Source organism: Odocoileus virginianus, chromosome 4 (assembly GCF_023699985.2).
Source record: "Odocoileus virginianus isolate 20LAN1187 ecotype Illinois chromosome 4, Ovbor_1.2, whole genome shotgun sequence".
In the NCBI taxonomy this organism is placed as follows: Eukaryota; Metazoa; Chordata; class Mammalia; order Artiodactyla; family Cervidae; genus Odocoileus; species Odocoileus virginianus.
In genome coordinates, this window is record NC_069677.1 from 89,119,987 (window position 1) to 89,141,526 (window position 21,540).

General features: G+C 43.7%; 1 protein-coding gene across 3 annotated transcripts in view; it reads right to left on the reverse strand.

Annotated features, from left to right (window-relative positions):
* Nucleotides 1-21,540, reverse strand: part of COL6A5 (collagen type VI alpha 5 chain) — a 150,952-nt gene that overhangs the window by 100,866 nt on the left and 28,546 nt on the right. For all 3 annotated transcript variants that reach the window (XM_070466995.1, XM_070466994.1, XM_070466996.1), the window contains exons 3-7: nt 20,070-20,660; nt 15,884-16,516; nt 9,703-10,263; nt 4,529-5,083; nt 1,617-2,192 (exon numbers count right to left, since the gene is read on the reverse strand). In XM_070466995.1, coding sequence (XP_070323096.1) covers nt 1,617-2,192; nt 4,529-5,083; nt 9,703-10,263; nt 15,884-16,516; nt 20,070-20,660 — 2,916 coding nt within the window. The remainder of the gene's footprint in view (nt 1-1,616; nt 2,193-4,528; nt 5,084-9,702; nt 10,264-15,883; nt 16,517-20,069; nt 20,661-21,540) is intronic.

Sequence of the window (21,540 nt, forward strand, 5' to 3'; positions counted from 1 at the left end):
TCAACATCTATCTCAAAACTCCGTCTCAACACCTACCTCCAAAAGCAGGTGTGGGAGATGAGAAGCAAGCAGCCCATAAGGAAAAGATTCCAGTCCTACTAATAGCTCTAGATTTGGTGGGGACCCAGTGATAAATAAGAGTCCCAGCCCTGCCCAATGAGCTCAGTCTTGTTACAAGGAAACAGCAAATATGTGTTAGATCCTACCATCAGGAGAAATAGAAGGTGCCAGAGACATAGGACACAGCAGGGACACTGAAATGTGCTGGGTCAGAAAACTGGCAAACAAAATCTGAAAGGTGACAAGCAAGCTAGATGCAGCCAGGGGAAGCTGTAGGCCGGTGTGTTTGTGCTGGGTAAGATGATGCATGTGAAGATGAAGGGACTTCAGGATGACTATAGAGGCTGTGAAGCAGGGGGCAATTAATGAGGTTGGAGATGTCAGCAGGACCTACTTGGAACTCAGGAGTTTAGAAACGGTAACCTGTGAGCAGATGCCTTGGGGACAGTCATGTTTTCTTAAAGAGGATACCCACATTCTGTATCTGAAACCAAGAATCTGAATTTATTGCTTACTTAAGTAAAGTAGAGTTGTGGAGATGATCAGACGTAGTTTTACTCAGCCCAGCAAATGCTGGTCTGACACAAGATTTGGGGGGAGGTTTTGTTTGGGGTTGGACGATTTCACGAAGAAGTGAGTGGGTGAATGTCAGTGGACAAAACAGGATTTGTTTTGAACACAAAAGTAGGTTTCAAGCTGGTAGAGAGGAAGGAAGGGAGGTGGAAAGGAAAAAGAGGGAAGTCGGAAAAAGGGAGGGAAAAAGAAAGAAGAAAGGAAGTTAGCTGGTTGGTTGATGTGTTGGCCATGTGGAGAGGACCAGGACAGTATCTGGGAAGGATTCCAGGTTTCCAAGGAGGCACAGTGACCCTCCTAGAGGGCGGGTTGATCTCCACTGCTTTTAAGTCAGGTGGCAAATCCCACCCCTTCCTCACTCAGACGTGATGCCTCCAGCTCGCCCCACCCCAGGGGTATCTCCTGGTTCAGCTCTGACCCCTTCCCTCCTGGTTCCTAAAACTGGTCTCTGTTATCCCATTCCTGGGAGATCCCACTGATATCCCACTCCTGGCCTTGATTCAGAAAAGCTCACTACCCTGGTTGGACTTCCAGTGGCCCTACAGGGTGCTGACAATCCCATTTAGAGGGTCCTGGAATTTTGAAGACAAAAGTCTATCTTTTTAAAGCATGAAACTTTCCACCTGAATTTGGCCTGAACCTGATACAAAGTAGTTGCGCTGGGGCCATCAAGCAAACGCACAGCACAGGCAATCATGAGATGAGGAAAGCTGCATAGGGCCCTAGGAAGAGCGGAGGAAAGGGAAACAGAGACGCCGGCAGCAAAGAATGCTTCTGCAAATTCCCGTACGTCTTCAGTACGGCAGCTAAGGACCTTTAGATCTTTCTGACTCAAGAATGCATTTCTCTCAGAGACGAGAAAACTGGTAGCCTGCGTAGAAGAATGTTCAGCCCATGCCATCTGGATGATGGGAAGCCAAGTGTGATCACTTACTTTCTGCGTAAACTTGTATTGCCACACCAACTTTAAAAGCACCACTTACCCTCTTGCGCGTTGTTACACATACTGTCCTGCAGAGGCAGGTAAATATCTTTCAGTTTATCGAAAGCACTGACGTGGATAGTGTGGTTTCTATCCCCCGCCATCATCTCCAGTTCTACTTGGTCAGCTTTACCTACACCCACTGCGTGGATGATGATGCCTTTGGTTCTTAATTTTGAGGCCGCCTCACTGAGGTTCTCTCTGTCGTGGGATACCCCATCCGTGATGACGATCAGCATCTGCTTCACGTTTTGCTTGAGACGGCTGCCGTGTTGCTCTGTGAACAGGTCGTTCGCACGCTCCAGAGCCTTGGCGGTGTAGGTGCTCCCGGCCGTATGCCTGCGCCGCCTCAGATGCTCGATGATGGCTGATCTACTTGAGTACTTGTTGAGGTAGAAAAGAACCTCGGGGTCATCTGAGTATCTGAGCGCTCCAAACCGAACGCGGTCCGGGCCCACGTCTGATTTCTTCACCAAATGGATGGTGAGGTTGATCATGTTTTCTTGGTCCTGGACGCTGATGCTGCCTGAGTGGTCCAGCACGAACACGACATCCAACTGCTGAATCCGTTTACAATCTGAAAGCAGAAAAGAGCAGGCGTGACGGGCATTTGCAGAGAGCTGCTTCCCTGCTGACTCAGAGGTTAAAGCGTCTGCCTGCAATGAGGGAGACCTGGGTTCGATCCCTGGGCGGGGAAGATACCGCGGAGAAGGAAATGGCAACCCACTCCAGTATTCTTGCCTGGAGAATCCCATGGACGGAGGAGACTGGTGGGCTACAGTCCACGGGGTCGCAAAGAGTCGGACACGACTGCAGCGACTTCACTTTCACTTTCACTTATCTATAGAACTCCCTGATCAGATCAGCGCTTCTCACACCTCCCTGCTGTTGTTCTGCTAAACCTCTTCAGGTAGTTTGCAGCAAAGTTTGCTAAGCAGGCTTTCACCAGGAAGGGAATGTCAGGAAGTGATTCAGTGTAGTACAGTGGTGAGCCGTGACCGATTCTTGCCAGACTGGCCTGCATTTTTGAAGGGCTGGGGGGCTCAATGTACAACCTTGGAGTTTCTGTCTGGCCCCTTCAGGCTCAGCTTCCAGGAGATAAGTTTTCCTCTGTGCACCACGCCTCTTCACATTTCTTTGTGGCCCTTCCTCTGACCTTCCCAAGCTGGAGCCCAGAAGACCCCACACAGGGGAAGAGCTAAGGCGCTTGTCCCCACACCCTGGCCCCAAAGCCCTCCTCCTCCTTAGAAGCCAAGCACCCACTCTGGGTGGGTCTCCAAAGTATGGGCTTCTTTCCACTCTTTTCCTTCCCTGAGTAGCTTAAGCACATGCTTCCCAATGGTTCACCCTTCACCTGCCAGCCTTAGTTCTGGCAGTGAGGTCTCCAAGTTTTCAAGGATCATCCGCTGCAGATGAACCCAAGCCATGTAGGAAGAAGGACTCAGCATGATTTGGCAACGAGTCATAACTCGATGTGTATTTATGAGCAGACTTGATACACATTTCTAAATTTACTTGATAAATAAGTTTATAAACTGAATGTACAAGTCAGCTAAAATGCTACCTCATGTTACAGACAGGGACTCTACAAACATGACATTTCTCAATGAAGAAAGGCCAGGAAGAGTCCTTCGGATTTCAGAAGTGGGGCTGTGGCCTTACTGTGAGCCCTTCTTAGAATGTCTCCACAATCCCAAGAGTCTGGGAATTACTGCCATTCGTGGAGGAAGAAGAAAAATTCCAGTTAAGCCTTTCCAAGAGAAATCTTAGGGCCATTGCCTGAAGCTCAGTTTACAGTGAAACATCTTACTTGTTAACCTTCTGAAATTTTCACACCCAAAGTTCTGAAGAACCAAGTCCAAAGGAGGTTTCTATTGCCATAGGAACAACATACAACAAACCGACTAATGCTTTGGTTTGTTCTCTTAGTTGTATCCAAAACACAGATAACAGCAGCACGTGATAGATTTAAAAGTACTGGTGGTGTTAACCTTACATGTGAATTTATAGCAAGTTCTGACACAAGTCATTAAAATTGATGGGCTCAAACCTAAGGTTGCCTAATACAATTTGAAAAGCACTAGTGTCAGATAAAAGTGATGACTCCAAGCAATCACTTTAAGAAAAGTAACAAATTAAAGTTTTCCAAAAGGATAGGTATATGAACAGGCAAATGTAAACTACTTAGCTGAGAGAGGGTAAGAAGAATAATGTAAGTAATAAATGGATAAAAATACACTGTATCTTTAAAATACAAAGAAGGTGCAGAGTTGTGCTTTGGATATGGAACTTAATTTAACTAAGAGGAAGATGACTATTTCTAATTACACATTCTTACGTATACATACTTAACAATGGTTATACATAGAAGAAAAACTGTGGGAGAATCATTTGGGATTAAAAATTGATTGGAAAATCTAGGTATGCAGGTATTAAAAAGCTGGAAATTTAATGTAAAATTCTGAGACCTCCTTGGTATATGTGGCTTCCTGGTGGCTCAGTGGTAAAGAACTTGCCTGCAATGCAGGAGAAGTGGCAGGAGCCGCAGGTTTGATTCCTGGGCTGGGAAGATCCCCTAAAGAAGGACATGATAACCCACTCCAGTATTCTCTTGGTATATCTATTTGAAGCTATCAAAATCAGACTATATGTTGCCAAATTAGCAGACAAAACTGTTATTCTGGAATATCCCTGGGTATTTCACATAAGTATACAGCCCATGAGTCTGAGTAAACTCTGGGACTTGGTGATGGACAGGGAGGCCTGGCATGCTGCAGTCCACGGGGTCGCAGAGAGTCGGCCACAGCTGAGTGACTGAACTGATTCAGCCCTGAGGTCATAGCTTTTAATTCACCCCACTATAAAGTCAACAGCTCACATCCTTGCGTCCTGAAGGATAAGAGGGTCACTTACCATGAAGGGCACACACGCGGAAGATGAGTTTACTCTCTATTGACTTTAGATCATCGAAGTTCTCCACGTGGAAGATTAGGCTGCCGTCCCCACTGATTTCCTCCAGCTGAGTCCTGTTGGCCCCGTATACCCCCACGGAGAAGATGACCACACCCTTGTCCCGAAGAGCTTTTGCGGGGTCTCTCACATCATCTTGGGCTTCTCCATCAGTGATAAGGATGAGAAACTTTTTCACCATTGCACGGCCCCCCTTGGCCTCAGTGAAGTATGGATCCACAAAGGTTATCGCGCTTCCAGTCAAAGTCCTGTCACTGATGGGGTTCATGCTGTCTATTGCATCAGAAAGTTCTTTCTGTGTGAAGTATTTATTAAGCTGGAATTCTTCCTTACTAACATCACTGAATTGAACTACACCAACTCGGCTTTTGTCTTCACCAATCTGAATCTTATCTAATAGGTTTTTCATGAAAGTTTTCATTTTCTCAAAATTCTCATGTCCTATACTGCCAGAACTGTCCACCAGAAACATGATGTCGGCCTTCATGTTTTCACATCCTGCATGTGATCAAAAAGACCAGAAACATACCAGGTTGGCATGGTTATCAGAATATGTAAGAGACAGTAAAGCAGAAATAAATACTTTAATCAGTAAATATCAAAAATTAACTCAAGCAACTGCCACTGCATTTGAAAATTTTGTTTCTTTTGTAGTATTCTGCTGACTAGAACCCTAAATCAGAAATTCATTGATGACTATCTAAATTTTTCAAAGAAGAAATGCAACTCCTAAAGTATATATTCATTCAGTCACTTATGCATGCATGCATTATGCACTTATTCATAATTCATAATTCTTGAAGTGTATGAAATGGCGAGCATCAGGCCAAGTGTTAAGGATACAGTGGTGATCAACAAAGAAAGTCAGAGAAAAGTAATCAATGTTTGGCACTAATATGACTAATATTTCAGGGTTTTATGTGTATTCTTGAAGCACAAAATTCTAAGTAACCTTTATATAGCATTCTTTCTGGGATAAATTAAAGCAATTAAAAATATCAATATTAGAAATTGGGGTGAAAAGTTTTTACTAGAGATAATAAATACATTAGTAAGCACATATCCATTCAACAGGGACTATTACTTTATTTATACATAAAATCTGTTGATACCCCATGGACTGGAAGTGGGCGTATATATGCATATATGTGGTGGCTCAGATGATGAAGAATCTGCCTATAGTGCAGGAGACCCAGATTTGATTTCTGAGTCTGGAAGATCCCCTGGAGAAGGGAACAGCTGTCTTTCTACTCAAGTATTCTTGCCTGGAAAATTCCATGGACAGGGGAGCCTGGTGGGCTACAGTCCACGGGGTCACAAAGAGTCAGTCACGACTGAGTGACTAACACTTTCACTTCCACCTCGTACATATCTGTGCATATATACACACATAGAAGATCGATTTCTATAAGCCATAAAAAAGTGCTATTAATTCATGTGTGTGTGTGTGTGTGAGTGTGAGTGTGTGTGAGTGTGTATGTGTGTGAGTGTGTGTGAGAGTGTGTGTGTAAGTGTGTGCATGTGTGAGTGTGTGTGACTGTGAGTGTGTGTGAGAGTGTGTGTGTGAGTGTGTGCATGTGTGAGTGTGTGTGTGTGTGTGTGCATATGTGCATGCTCAGTTGCTTCAGTCTTGTCTGACTCTTTGAGACCGTATGGACTGTAGCCTGACAGGCTTCTCAGTCCATGGGATTCTCCAGGCAAGAATCCTGGAATGGCTTGCCATGCCCTCCTCCAGGGGATCTTCCTGACTCCAGGATCGAATCCACATCTCTGGCATCTCTTGCATTGAAGACAGATTCTTTAACATTGAGCCACCTGGGAAGCCATGTTTGTGTGTGTATATATTTGCATATGTATACACACATATGCACCATAGTACATATATATATATATATATATATATAGCATAAATTGTAAATGTATTGTCTTTAGCATGTATCTCCTTAGTCTTAACCCTTTCTTTTGTTATCACTGCCATTCTCTTACCACTACCTTCCTCAGTCCTTACAGAATCTATCCCATACTATTTGTATACGACCAGTTATCATCAACCATAGAAGAATTTTAAAATGTCTACTATTTTTTTTACCTTTCTTTTCTTTTTTTAAATTTATTTACTTTTAATTGAAGGATAATTACTGTACAGAATTTTGTTTCAAACCTCCACGTGAATCAGCCATTGGTATATATATATCCCTACCTCTGAAATGCCCTCCCATCTCTCTCCCATCCCACTCCTCTAGGTTGATACAGAGCCTGTGTTTGAGTTCCCTGAGACACACAGCTAATTTCCAAATGTTTACTATTTTTTAATAATTTATATGAGGTCCACCGGAACTTCCTTGGTGACTCAGAGCTGATGAACCCACCTGCCAATGAAGAAGATGTAGGTTCATTCCCTGAGTCAGGAAGATCCTATGGAGAAAGAAATGGCAACCTACTCCAGTATTCTTGCTTGGAAAATCCCATGGACAAAAGGAGCCTGGCAGGCTACAGTCCATGAGGTTGCAAAAGAGTTGGACCTGACATAGTGACTAAACAACAACAAAAACAACAACATAAAGCCCAGGAGTGGGATTAAAACCATTTGAGATCAATGCTGCCCTGGGGCCATTTTGCAAGTTGTGAATAGGGAAATTGCCAAAGATGTTCGAGGGTCTTGATAAATCCCCAGTGCTGGGAGGTGTGGAATGCTCTCTTCCGCAAATAACATGTCAAAGGGCGAGATTTCTACATGCAGTCACTATTCACGGGATCCACCTCCTCATCGAAAAACCACAGCTTTGACTACACGGACCTTTGTTGGCCGAAGAATTGATGCTTTTGAACTGTGACGTTGGCAAAGACTCTCGAGAGTCCCTTGGACTGCAAGGAGATCCAACCCGTCCATCCTAAAGGAGATCAGTCCTGAATATTCATTGGAAGGACTGATGCTAAAGCTGAAGCTCCAATACTTTGGCCACCTGATGCGAAGAATTGACTCATTGGAAAAGACCTTGATACTGAGAAAGATTGAAGGCGGGAGAGAAGGGGACGACAGAGGATGAGATGGTTGGATGGCATCACCGACTCAATGGACATGAGTTTGGGTAAACTCCAGGAGTTGGTGATGAACAAGGAGGCGTGGCATGCTGCAATCCCAGGGGTCACAAAGAATCGGACACAGCTGGGCTACTGAACTGAACTGAACCACCTCATCTCCCATTCCTTCTATGTCAATAAGAGAATTTCAACCAGGAAGATGGCCGCCCAGGTAAAGACTACATTTCCCACGTTTCCTTGAAGCTAGATGTGGCCCTGGACTGTGGATTTGTTAGTAGCTATGAGGAGGAGTGATTTAACCCCTTCTAGGTCTGAACAATAAAACAGTTGAGCCTGATGAGATGCCCCTGGTCCTATCTCTGTTTCCACAAACAGAACACACCAAAGATGACAGGGTATGGAGCCCCATCTTTGACCTACAGATAGTTACTATGTGTTGCAAATGGACCTGCCTCTTTGCTAGACCTGGACTGCTCACCCTGGACAACGACACAAGAGAGAAACAATACTCTCTGTTGTGTGGAATGGGGCCTTTTGACTAGAGCCTCTTACCCTGCCCGTGAATGGACACCCTGGGCCTCGCTCCATCCACGTCCTCTCCAAGAGCAATCAGTTTCTTCCTAGGCCATCCAGCTTTGGCGTCTTGGTTTTTCTGGCTCTCCGTTCACCATCTGTGGCTCCTGTCCTTGTGTCCACAGTGTCTCTTCCCTCAGGTATGCTATGGTTTGGGCACATGGACTGCAGCTACTTTACCAATAATAAATATCCTGTCCCTCCTCAGACTGGTCCCTGCCTTTGAAAAGACCTCAAATACAGTCTATTTTATTTCTCCTGAAATCTTTTTACTTTCCTTGGCATCAACTGCAGGAAACATAAAAGAACTTGTATTCATGCTGTTTCTAAGACATCCTGAAGACCCAACTTTACTCCTGTCCATAATGGGATGAAATAGGTCAATAAAGTTATGATTTAGGATTTTACTGTCGATGTTACTTATTTGCTGGCTTATTTTTCTATGGATTTTAATGACTCAGAGAAAATTCCAACACAGTTTCACTTTTGTAAGTTCGAGTAAAGCGAGAATTCTTTTCTTTTCCATACCGATGAACACCTTGACCGACTTTTATAATAATCACACTTTATGTGGCGCTTGCCATGGGCTAAGCCCTCTTCTAAATGCTCCACATGCATTATTTCCTTTAAGCTTCATAATTAGCCTGCACATACAGGACCAAGCCAGGTAGACAGTAAGTAACCCATTCAAGGTCCACAGCAGGAATTTTCACATTGTTCTTCCTAACTTCTGTTACTTAATTTTTAGTCAGAACAAAAATGCAAGTGTGTTGTTTGCATTATGAATAAAAATAAACCGGGGTTACATATGTACTAGGTATGCTTTCATAATAAAGAAATAACAGTTTGTATTTACTGTAAGGATATTCTGATGGAGGTGCTGTCCTAATTTTACAGATGAGCAAGTACAAGTTTCAAGTAATGACATGAGTCGAATCCTAACCCCCTGAAAACCAGAGCCCGTTTTCTTTCCACTGTTCCCATCTGCCTCCATTAGTGTGTCTCACACACACACACACACACACACACACACATTACAGGGCTTTCCTGGTAACTCAGAGGGTAAAAGGATCTGCATGCAAAGCAGAATACTTGGCTGCAATCCCTGGGTCAGGAAGGTCCCCTGAAGAAGGGAATGGCAACCCGCTCCAGTATTCTTGCTTGGAGAATTCCACGGACGGAGGAGCCTGGCGGGCTATGGTCCATGGGGTCACAAAGAGTCAGACACGTGAGTGACTAACACTTTCACCTCCATGGCAGTGGGCTTGGTTAAGGCAACAGCATCCTTAGCAACCTTCTCACCTACAGCTTTCAAGATGGCCTCGGGGCAGCTGTCTACAGAGGGATTCTCCCACCTTGGCAATTGGTTTAAAGTCAGGAGCCGAACCCCTTCAGCAAAATGTGAGCCAGATGAATGGTCACATCACTCGTCTACTTGGCTTATTAGTGCCCCTGAAACAACTAAGAAAGTACAGATAATAAAGCCTTTTTGTTTTGCTTACCTTTCTCAGTGCAGATGCTGTGAACGACTTCATTTTTGATGGCTTTTAAAGCATCAAAGTTCTGCCCAAAGTTAACTCTTTCCTCTTCCCTAGCAATTTGTTTCAGTTGTGTTCTGTTAGCCTCCCCAATACCAATCGCATGGATGGTGACATTTTCAGCCCTTACTCTCTCAGCAGGTTCGAGGACAGCATCTTCAGATAGCCCATCGGTCAACACAATGAGATGACAGGGTACCTCATTTGTCCGCTGCTTCCTTCCCGCCTTCATCAGTGGCAGCATGAAATCCAGGGCTGCCCCAGTACGAGTTCCGCCGCCAAGTTGCTTGATGTTAGAAACAGCCTTTCTTAATTTCACATCATTAAGGTAGTCATTGATATCAAACTCCACTTTCCTCTCATTGGAATACTGCACAGTTCCGACTCGAACTTTGTCTGGACCAATGCTGAACATCCCTATCACCGCCAACATGAATTCCTTGATTTGCTCAAAGTGTTTCACCTGAATGCTTCCCGAGCCATCGATGAGGAAATAGAGATCGGCCTCCTTTGTGTCCACACAGCCTGCAGAAAAATTGAAAACAGAAAGTACATCCTCTGTTAATTGCAGAGAACCTGGAGAGAACTTTGCAGAAGGATTTGGAGAGGAGCCTGAGGCTGGAAGCTGTTACAGGGAAGAGCAAAATCTGACTACATGTTGGATCTGTTTCTTTTACTTTAGCCTTTGCTTCCTGCTGCTTTTGTTCACTGAAAGAATACTGCCTATACATAACGGCTTGCCTTGGGAACTCTGCCACCCTGCCTGAATGGAAAGCTAAAGTACCTTTGTTCAGGGAAACATTCTGATTCTGTCCACCTGTGAAGGACTGCAAAAAGAAGAAAGTAACACCCCCATCCCTGAGGCTGGCCTTTCCAGGAGATGCTTGCAAAATGTATGATGTTTTTACTTCCTCACCTCCACCCCTTTTGTGCTCTATAAAAGAACATGGCATCCAGGCCTCATAAGATGATTATTTTGAGACATTAGTCTGCCATCTTCTCAGTCTGCTGACTTTCCAAACAAAGTTGTTATTCCTTACCTTAACACCTCATATCTCAGATTTACTGGCCTATTGTGTATCAAGAGCAGAGTGAGTTTGAATTCGGTAACAGCTTCTGAAGAATGAGTACACTTCAGCTGAGGCTTGGACATTTCACTGAGCACATTCAGATCCGTTTTCTCCTGCGAAACTTACCACCACCTTGTGAGGAAATTGAAACTGAGTGAGGCCTGGTCACCGAGGTCACGCAGTGAATTAAAGACTATGGACCAGATCCCAAACCTCCAGGCTTTTTAAGATTGATTTTCTGGTATTGACACCTGTCTGCATTTGTAGTTTATGCCTTATCATTCCGTTGAGAAATAGGTTCAGATGACTTTCTAACTTTCCCAATAACCTCTTCTACCTGGAGCCACTAGAATAATATATTTAAAACTAGAACCGGACCGTATTACTCTTCTACTTAAATGATTTATCACTGTAGTCAGAATTTTAAATTGAAAAATAACACTAACCTTTCCTCCTTGTCTTTCTCATCCTATTTCTGACTAAGTGAGTGAAAGTTGCTCGGTTGTATATGACTCTTTGCAACCCCATGGACTATACAGTCCTTGGAATTCTCTAGGTCAGAATACTGGAGTGGGTAGCCTTTCCTTTCTCCAGGGGATCTTCCCAACCCAGGGATCGAACCCTGGTTTCCTGCATTGCAGGTGGATTCTTTACCAGCCGAACCACAAGGGAATTAGCAATTCTTTATCTTCCTCACTGTGTTTCAGCAACACTGAGCTTCCTCCTGTAGTTTTGTGCCTGTCCTCTTTCCTGAAATATTCTTCCCCCCAAATCTTCACATGGCTGGTTCCTTCTCATCTCATGGATGTGTCAACTCAAATGTTCTAGGTTCTTTAGAAGCCCTTCTCTTCCCTTCCAGCTAAAGCACATCAATCATTATCTATCCTATTACCCTGTCTACTTTCTTTATGATACCCATTACTTCCTGAAATTACTTTATTAATTTGTTCATGATCACAGCCTGTTTCCTGACACAGAGTGTCAGCTCCATGAAGGCAGACACTTTGCCTAGGTTTCTGCTTCTGCCCAGCTGAGGCCTGGTACATCACAAGATTTCAACAGAAAATTGTAAATGAAAGAGCCCTCAATATTTTTCCTTTGTTGAGCAGATTCTCTGTCAAAAAGTGCTTTAGCTTTCCTAATAGTCTCTTTACTACTCTACTTAGCCATTTTTTTAATTCAGTAGAAGAAAAAAATATACCTTTAAATCTAGGTTATATGCACAGTTACCTGGTTGAGTATGTGAAAAGGTCTCTAAAATACAAGACAATTTAGTCATTTCAGAAATATTTTCTTTCTTGATAGCTTGTTCGTAACTTATAGCTGTTGACACTACTTCAGGCTATGGGGAGTTGGCTCTTAAGAAATCAGAAACACTGAAAATAAATTTGAGAATTAAACTATGAAGTCAACATATAAAGTATTAGGGCAAAGGTAATGCTGAAGCTGAAACTCCAATACTTTGGCCACCTTGTGCGAAGAGTTGACTCGTTGGAAAAGACTGTGATGCTGGGAGGGATTGGGGTCAGGAGGAGAAGGGGACGACAGAGGATGAGATGGCTGGATGGCATCACCGACTCGATGGGCATGAGTTTGAGTAAACTCCGGGAGTGTGTGATGGACAGGGAGGACTGGCGTGCTGCGATTCATGGGGTCGCAAAGAGTCGAACACGACTGAGCGACTGAACTGAACTGAACTCAACTGAAGCAGTTATCTGCAAAAGACAAGTTTGATCCCCAGACAGAAACATGTGATAGAGACCAGAATGAATTGATTTATATATCTAATAAAGAAAAATGGTGGTCAGTAATGAGGAAGAAAAAAATTCAAGTCCCAGGGGGTAACCATGGCAATGCCCATCCATCCCGTCCTGGAGCTGTGCCAGTCCAATACACCAGCCACTAGTCACATGTTTCTAGTAAAACGTGAACTTAAACTGCTTAAAATTAAATAAAATGTAAAAGTCATCTCTTCAGTTGCAAAAGCCACTTTTCAGGTGCTTAACAGTTCCATGTGGCTGTTACATGGGACAGTATAACTACAGAATATATCCATCTAAAAAGTTCAGTTGGACAGGGTTGAAGGAAAATGTGTCCCCTGGGGCAAGGTCTCACCTGCACAGTTATCTAGATATATAGATCCATATATTGGGCTTTAAAATAGAATCATTCCCCTGACTAACCACAAGACATTTAAGCCATAAAACTAACTCCTTTGCTCTGATTCCACATCCTCCAGCAATCTTTTGCTTACAGTCTAGCTTCCTACTTGTATATATGTCTACAGGGAGAGACTGTATTTCTCAGAGGAATATGGTCTTCAGTGTCCAGGTCCCTGGTACTCTAGTTCCATTACAAAGATAATCATCAATCTTTTCTTATCCATCCGTCTCCTGGATTGGTTAATGTAAGATTTTCCTTCCTTTAATGAAGTTCTATTAAATAAATTGATAACAGTAGTATCGGAGGTGGTGGATACAGCAGTGACTAAGTCAGTCGAGATGGGTTGTCTGTGTTTGACCCTTTTGAAACTGCAAATCTGGCTCTCTCACTGCAGACCATGGCAAATTCACTGAGGCAGTGGTTCTCAGATATTGCTAGTGTGAGTTCGTTGGAGAGCTTTCTAAAAGGCCTGCCCTACCTTCAGACACTGGTCATTGGATTGGGCCACTGAATTATTAACAATCTCTTCAGGAAACCCTGATAAACTCATAGTAGATACTGCGGGTGCTCCACCTATATTCCCCTCAAATCCTTTACCATTTTTGTGTAACCAGTTCCTAGCACTTTCATTTCAACAGTTAGCACCAGTGTCTAGGGGTGGGTGGCTGCTCAGGTTGTTGAAATCCTTTTCGCTTTTCACTTGAGCCAGAAGTGTCTGGAAATGAATATTTCCTCCTGTGTGCTGGAATATAAATCCTTTGGTTACATTGCCCCCTGAGTAGGACAACTCTAAGCTTTAACCCACACTGTCTCTAGAATGGTTCAGTGGAATTGGCCCTCCATGGGACTTTGTTTATCATCCTGCCATTCCTGGTCCCATATGCTCAATTCCCTACCGATATCCAGTTTTCCTGGGTATATTTTTAATACATTAATTTTACATGAATCCTTATCTGACATCTACATCTGAGGAATCCAACCTAAGTCAGGTACCAATATTTGAGAGCCACTGAATGAATGCGAAGCCACTTACTGAGGCGTTATGGAAGATAAGGATACCCTCGTCCTAGCCCTGGTCCCATTTCTTCCCATTTAGAAATTCTATAATGGCAACAATAGTTTCTGTCACGTAATTGCAAACTCTCTGAGACAAACCACACTACACATCCCCCTATGCCTTAAACTTTATACTACAACAAATCAGCTGCCACTCTGAAGGACTGCTGTTTGCATCATGCAGGAGGTAACAGGATACTGGCTCTTTGCTGCTGCCGTGTAATGTATATATGCAAGAGGAAAGTGAGGGCTGGCCCAGGACTGCGTGTTTACACTTTCAGTTGACTAATGTGAGTTTAAAATTAACCTTTAATGTGATTGGTGGATTCTTTCCCAGGTGGGCACTGCCAAATTTGAATCCAATTGTTTGAAAGCATTTTATTGCAGGGAAATGTGTAAAGACAGCAGATAGCTCAGAAGTAGATAAACTCAAAGTCACATCGAGTATCTTTTGTCTGTGTGTCCTGGCACCTTTGAAAAGAACTTGGTAAGGCTATAGCAGATTCATTTGTGGATAAAGATATAAGTACAATGATGATCCCTGCTAAGATCTTCATAAGAGCAGAATACTGGCAACAACCTCTATATCCAACAATTTAGGCTATATCAAACAAATTATGTTATACTCAGAGGACGGAATATTACTTCCAACCTAAAAAGAATATTATCAATGAACATTAAAGAGGTGGACAAAAGTTCATGGTATAAGGTTGATAGAAAAGGGAGTAAGGCATATCATCCTGGTTATCCCTAACATCCATTCTCTCTTCTAAACTAATTTAGGCCCCAGTAATTTGCTGAGGTACTTGGCTGCCCCAAGTAAAGATTACATTAATGAGGAGTGATATATGACTAAGTTCTGGCCAATGGGATGTAAGCAAAGATGGCAGGTGTAATTCCTGGGAATATCTTTGAAGAAAAAGAGGGAGAAGCCTGCCTTTTCCTTCTATTTTATCATTCTAGTTGCTGGATGTGAATATAATGCCAGGAGCAGTTATCTTGGATTATGATACTGGGAATAGAGACCACAAACAAGAAAATAACTTAGACATTGACACGGTGTAGCATCCAGCTATTTATACCTACCTTAGGACTTATTTGTGAAACAGAAAATAGTTTTATCATATCTAAATCATTGTTATTTTTTTTTCCTTTTGTTAGTCACAGTCAGAGGTAATTGTCAATGATACAACAAGTACCCAACAGTGTGTTCCTGCATTGTCCAATATGCCAGCCACCAGCATGTGGCTGTTAAAATAAAAATAAATTAAAACTAAATTAAACTTAAAACTCAGTTCTTCAGTTCCACTAGCCACATTCCAAGTGCTCAATAGCCAAAGTTGGCTAGTGGCTGCCTTACTGAACAGTGAAGACAAAGAACATTTCCATCATTACATAAAGTTCTTTTCAACAGCACTGATACCCATGTTACATCATTTTTTTAAAATGTGTATGCATGTGTTTGTGTGTCCATGAGTGTAGAGAGAGAGAAGAGACTAAAAGATAAGAGAAATGTTAAGAATGGCTTTATCTGAAAGATAAGACTACAAGAGATTTTTTTTTAATGTTCATCAACACTATTAAACTATTTTACAATTACCATTTTTATATTTTATTCCTGTTATGACTTACATGCTTAAAACATCCATTGCAATCATTTAATAGCATTTAGGAAAGTCATAAGGTTTGAAAATTTATAAAGAGAAACCATCACCAAAATCTAGCTTTAGAATATTTTCATAACTCCCAAAATTCCTATACCCAATTACAGTAAGTCCTTGAGCCTGACCCTGCTCCCACCCTTGACAACTGCTCCTATTATTTTTATAACATGAAAAGTATTTTTTAAAACATACCAGTTTTATCAAGTTCCACTTGTTCGGCCTGAGTCGAAATTTGGGACCATATTTCATTCTGGAGCTTTTTAAAGAAGTTCTTACTGTAATTATGCAAGTCTGCATAGGACCTTAGCATGGAGATGGTCTGTCCCGGAGGGTAAGACACTATTTCTTCTAACTGGGTCTTGTTGGCCCCTTCAATGCCCACGGAAAGCACAGTTACATCCTGCAGCCGGAGGTCGAGGGCCACCTCCCGCACATTGTCATCCGCCGGCCTGTTAGTAACCAGGACTGCTATTTGGGGCACTCCTTGGGCCCGCCTGCTGCCATGTGATGCTGAGAAGCCTTCCCTCCGCATCTGCTTAAGGGCAGCTCCAGCATTGGATTTCCCAGCCCCCAGAGAAAGCTTCTGGATTTGCTCCTGAAATTCAGACAGGGTTGTGCTCGAGTTCAGAAGAGAAAACGTCTTGACTCTGTCACTGTAACTCATAAGCCCAAGCCGCAGGCAGTTGTTATGCACATCCATGGAGGAGGTGACGTTCTTCAGGAAGTTCTGCAGGAGCCCTAGATTCTCTGTGGTCCCAACGGCCTCATCCACCAGAAACATGAGGTCGGCAATTGAATCTTTCTTACAGGCCCTGGAAAAGGGGACTATGGAGAGAGAAAAGGCAGGTAGGTTAGTACAGACCCCTGGCTCAGAGTGAGAAAGCCGCCGTATAGATTGTCAGACGTCATTAGGGAAAATGGAGGGAGTCATGGCATATAGAGGTAGCAATTTTTTGCTGAAAAAAATAAATAAAAATTCTGAGCAAAATTTACACTGGCCATAGATTTCAGAGACCTTGAAACACTCTTCCTCTATCTGAAGAACTCACCTTACCAGTTTTCCTATCACGTCCCATCACCATGATCTTCATGACCAACTTCACCACCAGTATGACTACCATCGCCTCTACCAACCACCACCACCACTTTCAAATGCTGAGATATAGGTACGAGTTCATGGAAATATCTCTGATCTCAGGGAGTTCTTACTCAATGGGGAGGACAGAAAAATAGATTATATTAGTCCAGACCACAATAAATGCTAACAAGGAAGATAAAATAGGTGTCTCAAATGAGCTGTCCTATGTTGGTGATGTGGGGTAAGAACTAAATTATCTGAGACATAAATAAGTTAGGGAAGGCCTCTCTGAAAGGATCACATTTAGGTTGAGAAAGGCGAAGAGAAAGATTCAGCTGCACGTTGTTTGGAAAAAAAAAGAATAATCCTGGCAGAAAGAAGGGCAAGAAGAAGAAACAAGCAAGAAGCTCAGAGTAGCTGGAGGCAATGAGCGAGGGGAACAATGACTGATGAGGTCAGAGGGAACCAGGTCCATTCATACGGGACTCACATGATCCTATTCGCATCTTTTAAATATCACTCTGGTTCCTGAAGGGAGACAATGAGCTCATTAAAATTTACTTAAAAGTAATTGCCTTAATACAGGAAATAGATAATGGTTCTTGGGCAAAGATAAAGCAGATAAGATAGAACAACAAGAGTAGTTTTGATACATGAATTCGAGATAGAATGTAGGAGTTGATGATAAATTAGATATATGGTAGGAGACAAAAAGTAGTGTTGAAAACGCCTAGGTTTTCTATGTGAACAAGTGAGAGGATGTTGGTTGTGTCTTTTTCCAAGATAGGGGAGATAGCAGGACGAACAAGTTGGAAGGAGAAGTCAAGAGCTCTGTTTCAGACATGCTAAGTTAGAGATCCATTGAAGATGCCAGGTAAGCAGTTGGCTGTATAAATCTGGAATGCAGGGGAGAGTATATCACACGCACAGAAAATACCCACTCCAGGCACAGATGGGGTAACCACAACTGTGATAAGTGCAGCTGAGAGATAAACTCAAATCTTGCCAAAAGCTACCCTAAGATAGTGAGCTCTAGAAGCCAAAAGACATATCTTACTTACCTCTATCTCTCCGGTACCTGGTGCCTGGTAGGAGCTCAGAAGTATTTGTGGAATTATAAGTCTCATAAATCTACTAATGTACTCTGAACCCCCACATAGTTGGCTAAAAACAAACTTTCAGCATGGCTTGCTCAGCTCAGCATTTATTTGCAAATAGCTATTACAAATTGTTTGCCAAACTCCATACAAGTCATATCACTCATATCATAAGGCCAACACTATTATCCTCACTTTATAGGTAAGGAAACTGGAGCTCAAAAGTTAAGCAGCTTACTCAAGGCCCTTAGCAGCCAAGCCAGGGTTTGAACTCAGATTCCAAAACCCTTATTCTTAACCTCTAGGCTTCCCTGGTGGCTCAGATGGTAAAGAATCTGCCTGCAATGTGGAAGACCTGGGTTCAGTCCCTGGATCAGGAAAGGAATGGCAATCCACTCCAATAGTCTTGCCTGGGGAACTCCATGAACAGAGGAGCCTTGTGGACTAAGTCCATGGGGTCGCAAAGAGTCAGACCTCACTGAGTGACTAACACTTTCACTTTCAAAGGGAAGGATAGGGTCCTGACAAGCAACCCTTGTTCAACCATATACTGCTGTGAAATAAATCAGGAGGAGTGAGAGGAACACGGCAGTACCCAGAGCCTTCTAAGAAGGTGGTAAAGCCTACTGTCATGGAGACCTCAGGCTATCTACCGGGTTGTAAGATCTCCAAGGTTCCCAAGGTGAAGGGTCACATTTATTCATGTGCTTAGTCACTCAGTTGTGTCTGACTCTTTGGGACCCCATGGATGGTAGTCTGCTGGCTTCCCTTGTCCATGGGGAGTCTCCAGGAAAGAATACTGGAGTGGGTTGCCACACCCACCTCGAGGGGATCTTCCCAACCCAGGGATTGAACCCGGGTCTCCCGCATTGCAGGCAGATTCTTTACTGTCTCAGTCACCAGGGAAGGGTCACAGGAGGGTCCTTCTAGGAGGAGAAGTACATGTGCTCTGAGAACTTGCTATTTCCCCCAAGGCAGAAGGAATGAAGGCTGGGAAAGGTGGAGGTAAAAGTACTTCCTGGTGCTTCAGAGGCAACACTAACTGAACAGAGGCTGCCCAATACTTACCCAAACCCATTTCCTCTTCTTGCTCACAAGACTAGACATAGTTCCCAGCCTCACCTGCAGTTAGGTGTGGCCATTGGACTAAGATCTTACTAAAGAAATGTGAGCAGAACTAATGTGTGCCTCTTCCAAGCTGAGCCCATAAAATCATCCCGTGAATGACCTTCCCTCTTTTTCCCCTTCACCAGCTTCATACCAATTCCCAGGGCACCTTGAAAGTAATATTTGAAGATGGAAGAGCCACCACCAGCCCAATTATTTGAATAGAAGCAAAACAACTGGTCAACCAGAGCACTAGTCCTGTAATGTTACAAGGGAAAGCAATAAACTTCTTATTCAGGAAGTCTACTTTTTATGAAGGCATAGCCTGGTCTGATTACAAAATCAATCCAGAGTGATAGCCAAGGAATTGGTGAATGAGAGCAGGAAAAAACTTTCAAGATCATTCCAACTTTTATATCTTACAAATGAGGGTGCTGATGCAAGGCTCACAGAGAAAGAGACAACTCTACTTCCTCAAGTTCACAGCCAGCTAGCGCCATTGTCTGGATCTTTTTGACCTGTAGTAAGGGCACTTTTGACCACACCAAGTGGCTTCCTTGAGTCTTAGAACTAGATAGCACCTACTCAGAATAGCCTCTCATCATCAACTGAGCACAGAGTCAGCCAGGAAAATCCATTTGCTAGGAACTCTTTCTCCCTCGCTCTGGATGGAATGGTTGGACCCCCCTCAGCAGTGCAGTATACTTACTGGGTGCCTTCCATGTGGGTGCTGACCTGTTTCACCTGCTCGTCAACATTGCATACGTGGCCTCCTGTCTCACACCACCCTCTCTGTGGTAAGGCTTTCTAGGATTACCTCCTAAGAAAACTATATTGTTACTCAAAACTCTTCTGTTTGGGGGTCTTATGGAGAACTTTCCTAAGACATAAATAAAGCATTTTTCAAATGAGAAGCTGTGGTAGTCTCCTTTTAGCTTCAGGGGATCAGGAATGAAAGTTGATGAGAAGGAGGTCTTCTACATTTCTGCATGAAATAGAGATTTCTTGTGGGTGGCACCCTAGAGATAATAGGAGATGGCTTTCTGGGTCAGAGTGCATGGGGGTAGGACACCTCTTCAACCAAGGACCTCCTTACCTTCTATATCAGAGTGGGCTACTCCATCTTTGTACTGAACTGCATCTTTGAGAATCTGCGTCATGTTTCTGGAGAATGTGCTGAGGTCCCTGGCCGTCCGGAGGCTGTAGTGGAACTGGCCCGTGGCCATGGCCTTCAGGGTCTTCTCAGACGCCCCCTGCATCCCCACAGAGACGATCCTCACCCCATCTTTGCGCAGTGCTTCGGCGGCCTCTTCCACAGCATCTTCAGACTCAGCGGAAGCCAGGACCACCAGGATCGGGGGAAACTGTTTCTTGTCCCTCCCACTTGAGAAGTAGGCCCTGTGGACCTCCTGGAGAGCATTCCCAATCCGCAAGGAGCCCCCCAGGAACTCGAAGTTCTTCTTGATGTGATTCAACATGGGGCCCCTGCTCTTGAAGGCTCTGAGCAGGAACTCTCTGTGGAGCCTGTTGCTGTACTGGGCCAGGCCCACGTGGTACTTGTCAGCCTCTATGGGGAGGTTGTTGATCATCTTGTTGATGAAGGCCTTCACAAACGGGAAGGACTTAATTCCCAGGCGGTCGGAGCTGTCCACCAGAAACACCACATCAGCATACTCAGGGCCTGGCCCTATCAAAATAAGATGACACAGACCCAAATGAGGTGATGGTTTAGCCTTGGTTTTTTAACCACATCTCCTTTGAGATTATGTCCTAGTGTTAAGGGTAACTCAGAATCCCGAGGAAAGAGTCTTCTGGAGGTCAGAGGAAACTGTACTTGTTTATGCTAAAATGTCAAACAAGAGAACTTCTGTAACGTTAACAACAGATTTTTCTTCCTCAACTCTGTGCCAAAGGCAACCAACTGACATTTTTCTTGTTGTTGCTTTTTGGCTTTTTGGAACCCCAAACAACTTGATATTGTACTAAAAGAATAAACAATGTGATACCAGAAAGTCGCCAAGTGGCCTGTGGATTAAAAGCAACTTTTATAACAGTATCAAGCAGAGAAGCAGCTATCTTGGGCTGGAGATCATAGAGGCAGATCTGAAACAGGAGCTTTTGATTGAGGGGAGGCAGAGGAAGAGAAGCAGGATGTGGCTTGATTTGAGGAGACTCTGGTGCATCCTTTACACGGAGCATCCCTCTTTGGCTCAAGAGGGATGGCTTAGTGGTAAAGCATCCACCTGCCAATGTAGAAAACAGTTTCCTTATCTGCTTAGTGGTAAAGAATCCGCTTGTCAGTCCAGGAAACAGGTTCGTTCCCTGGTTTGGGAAGATCCCTTGGAGAAGGAAATAGCAACCAACTCCAGTATGGTCGCCTAGGAAAGTACTGAATGAACAGAGGAGCCTGGCTGGCTGTGGTCCATGGGGTCACAAAATAGCTGGACATGATTTAGTGACTAACAACAGTCAGTTATCAGCTACAGACCTTCCCCAAGAATCGGAGAGAAGGATCGGAGGGTCACAGGCATAACCTCCTGGGTAAGGTGGCTCTGGGAAAGCCAAGG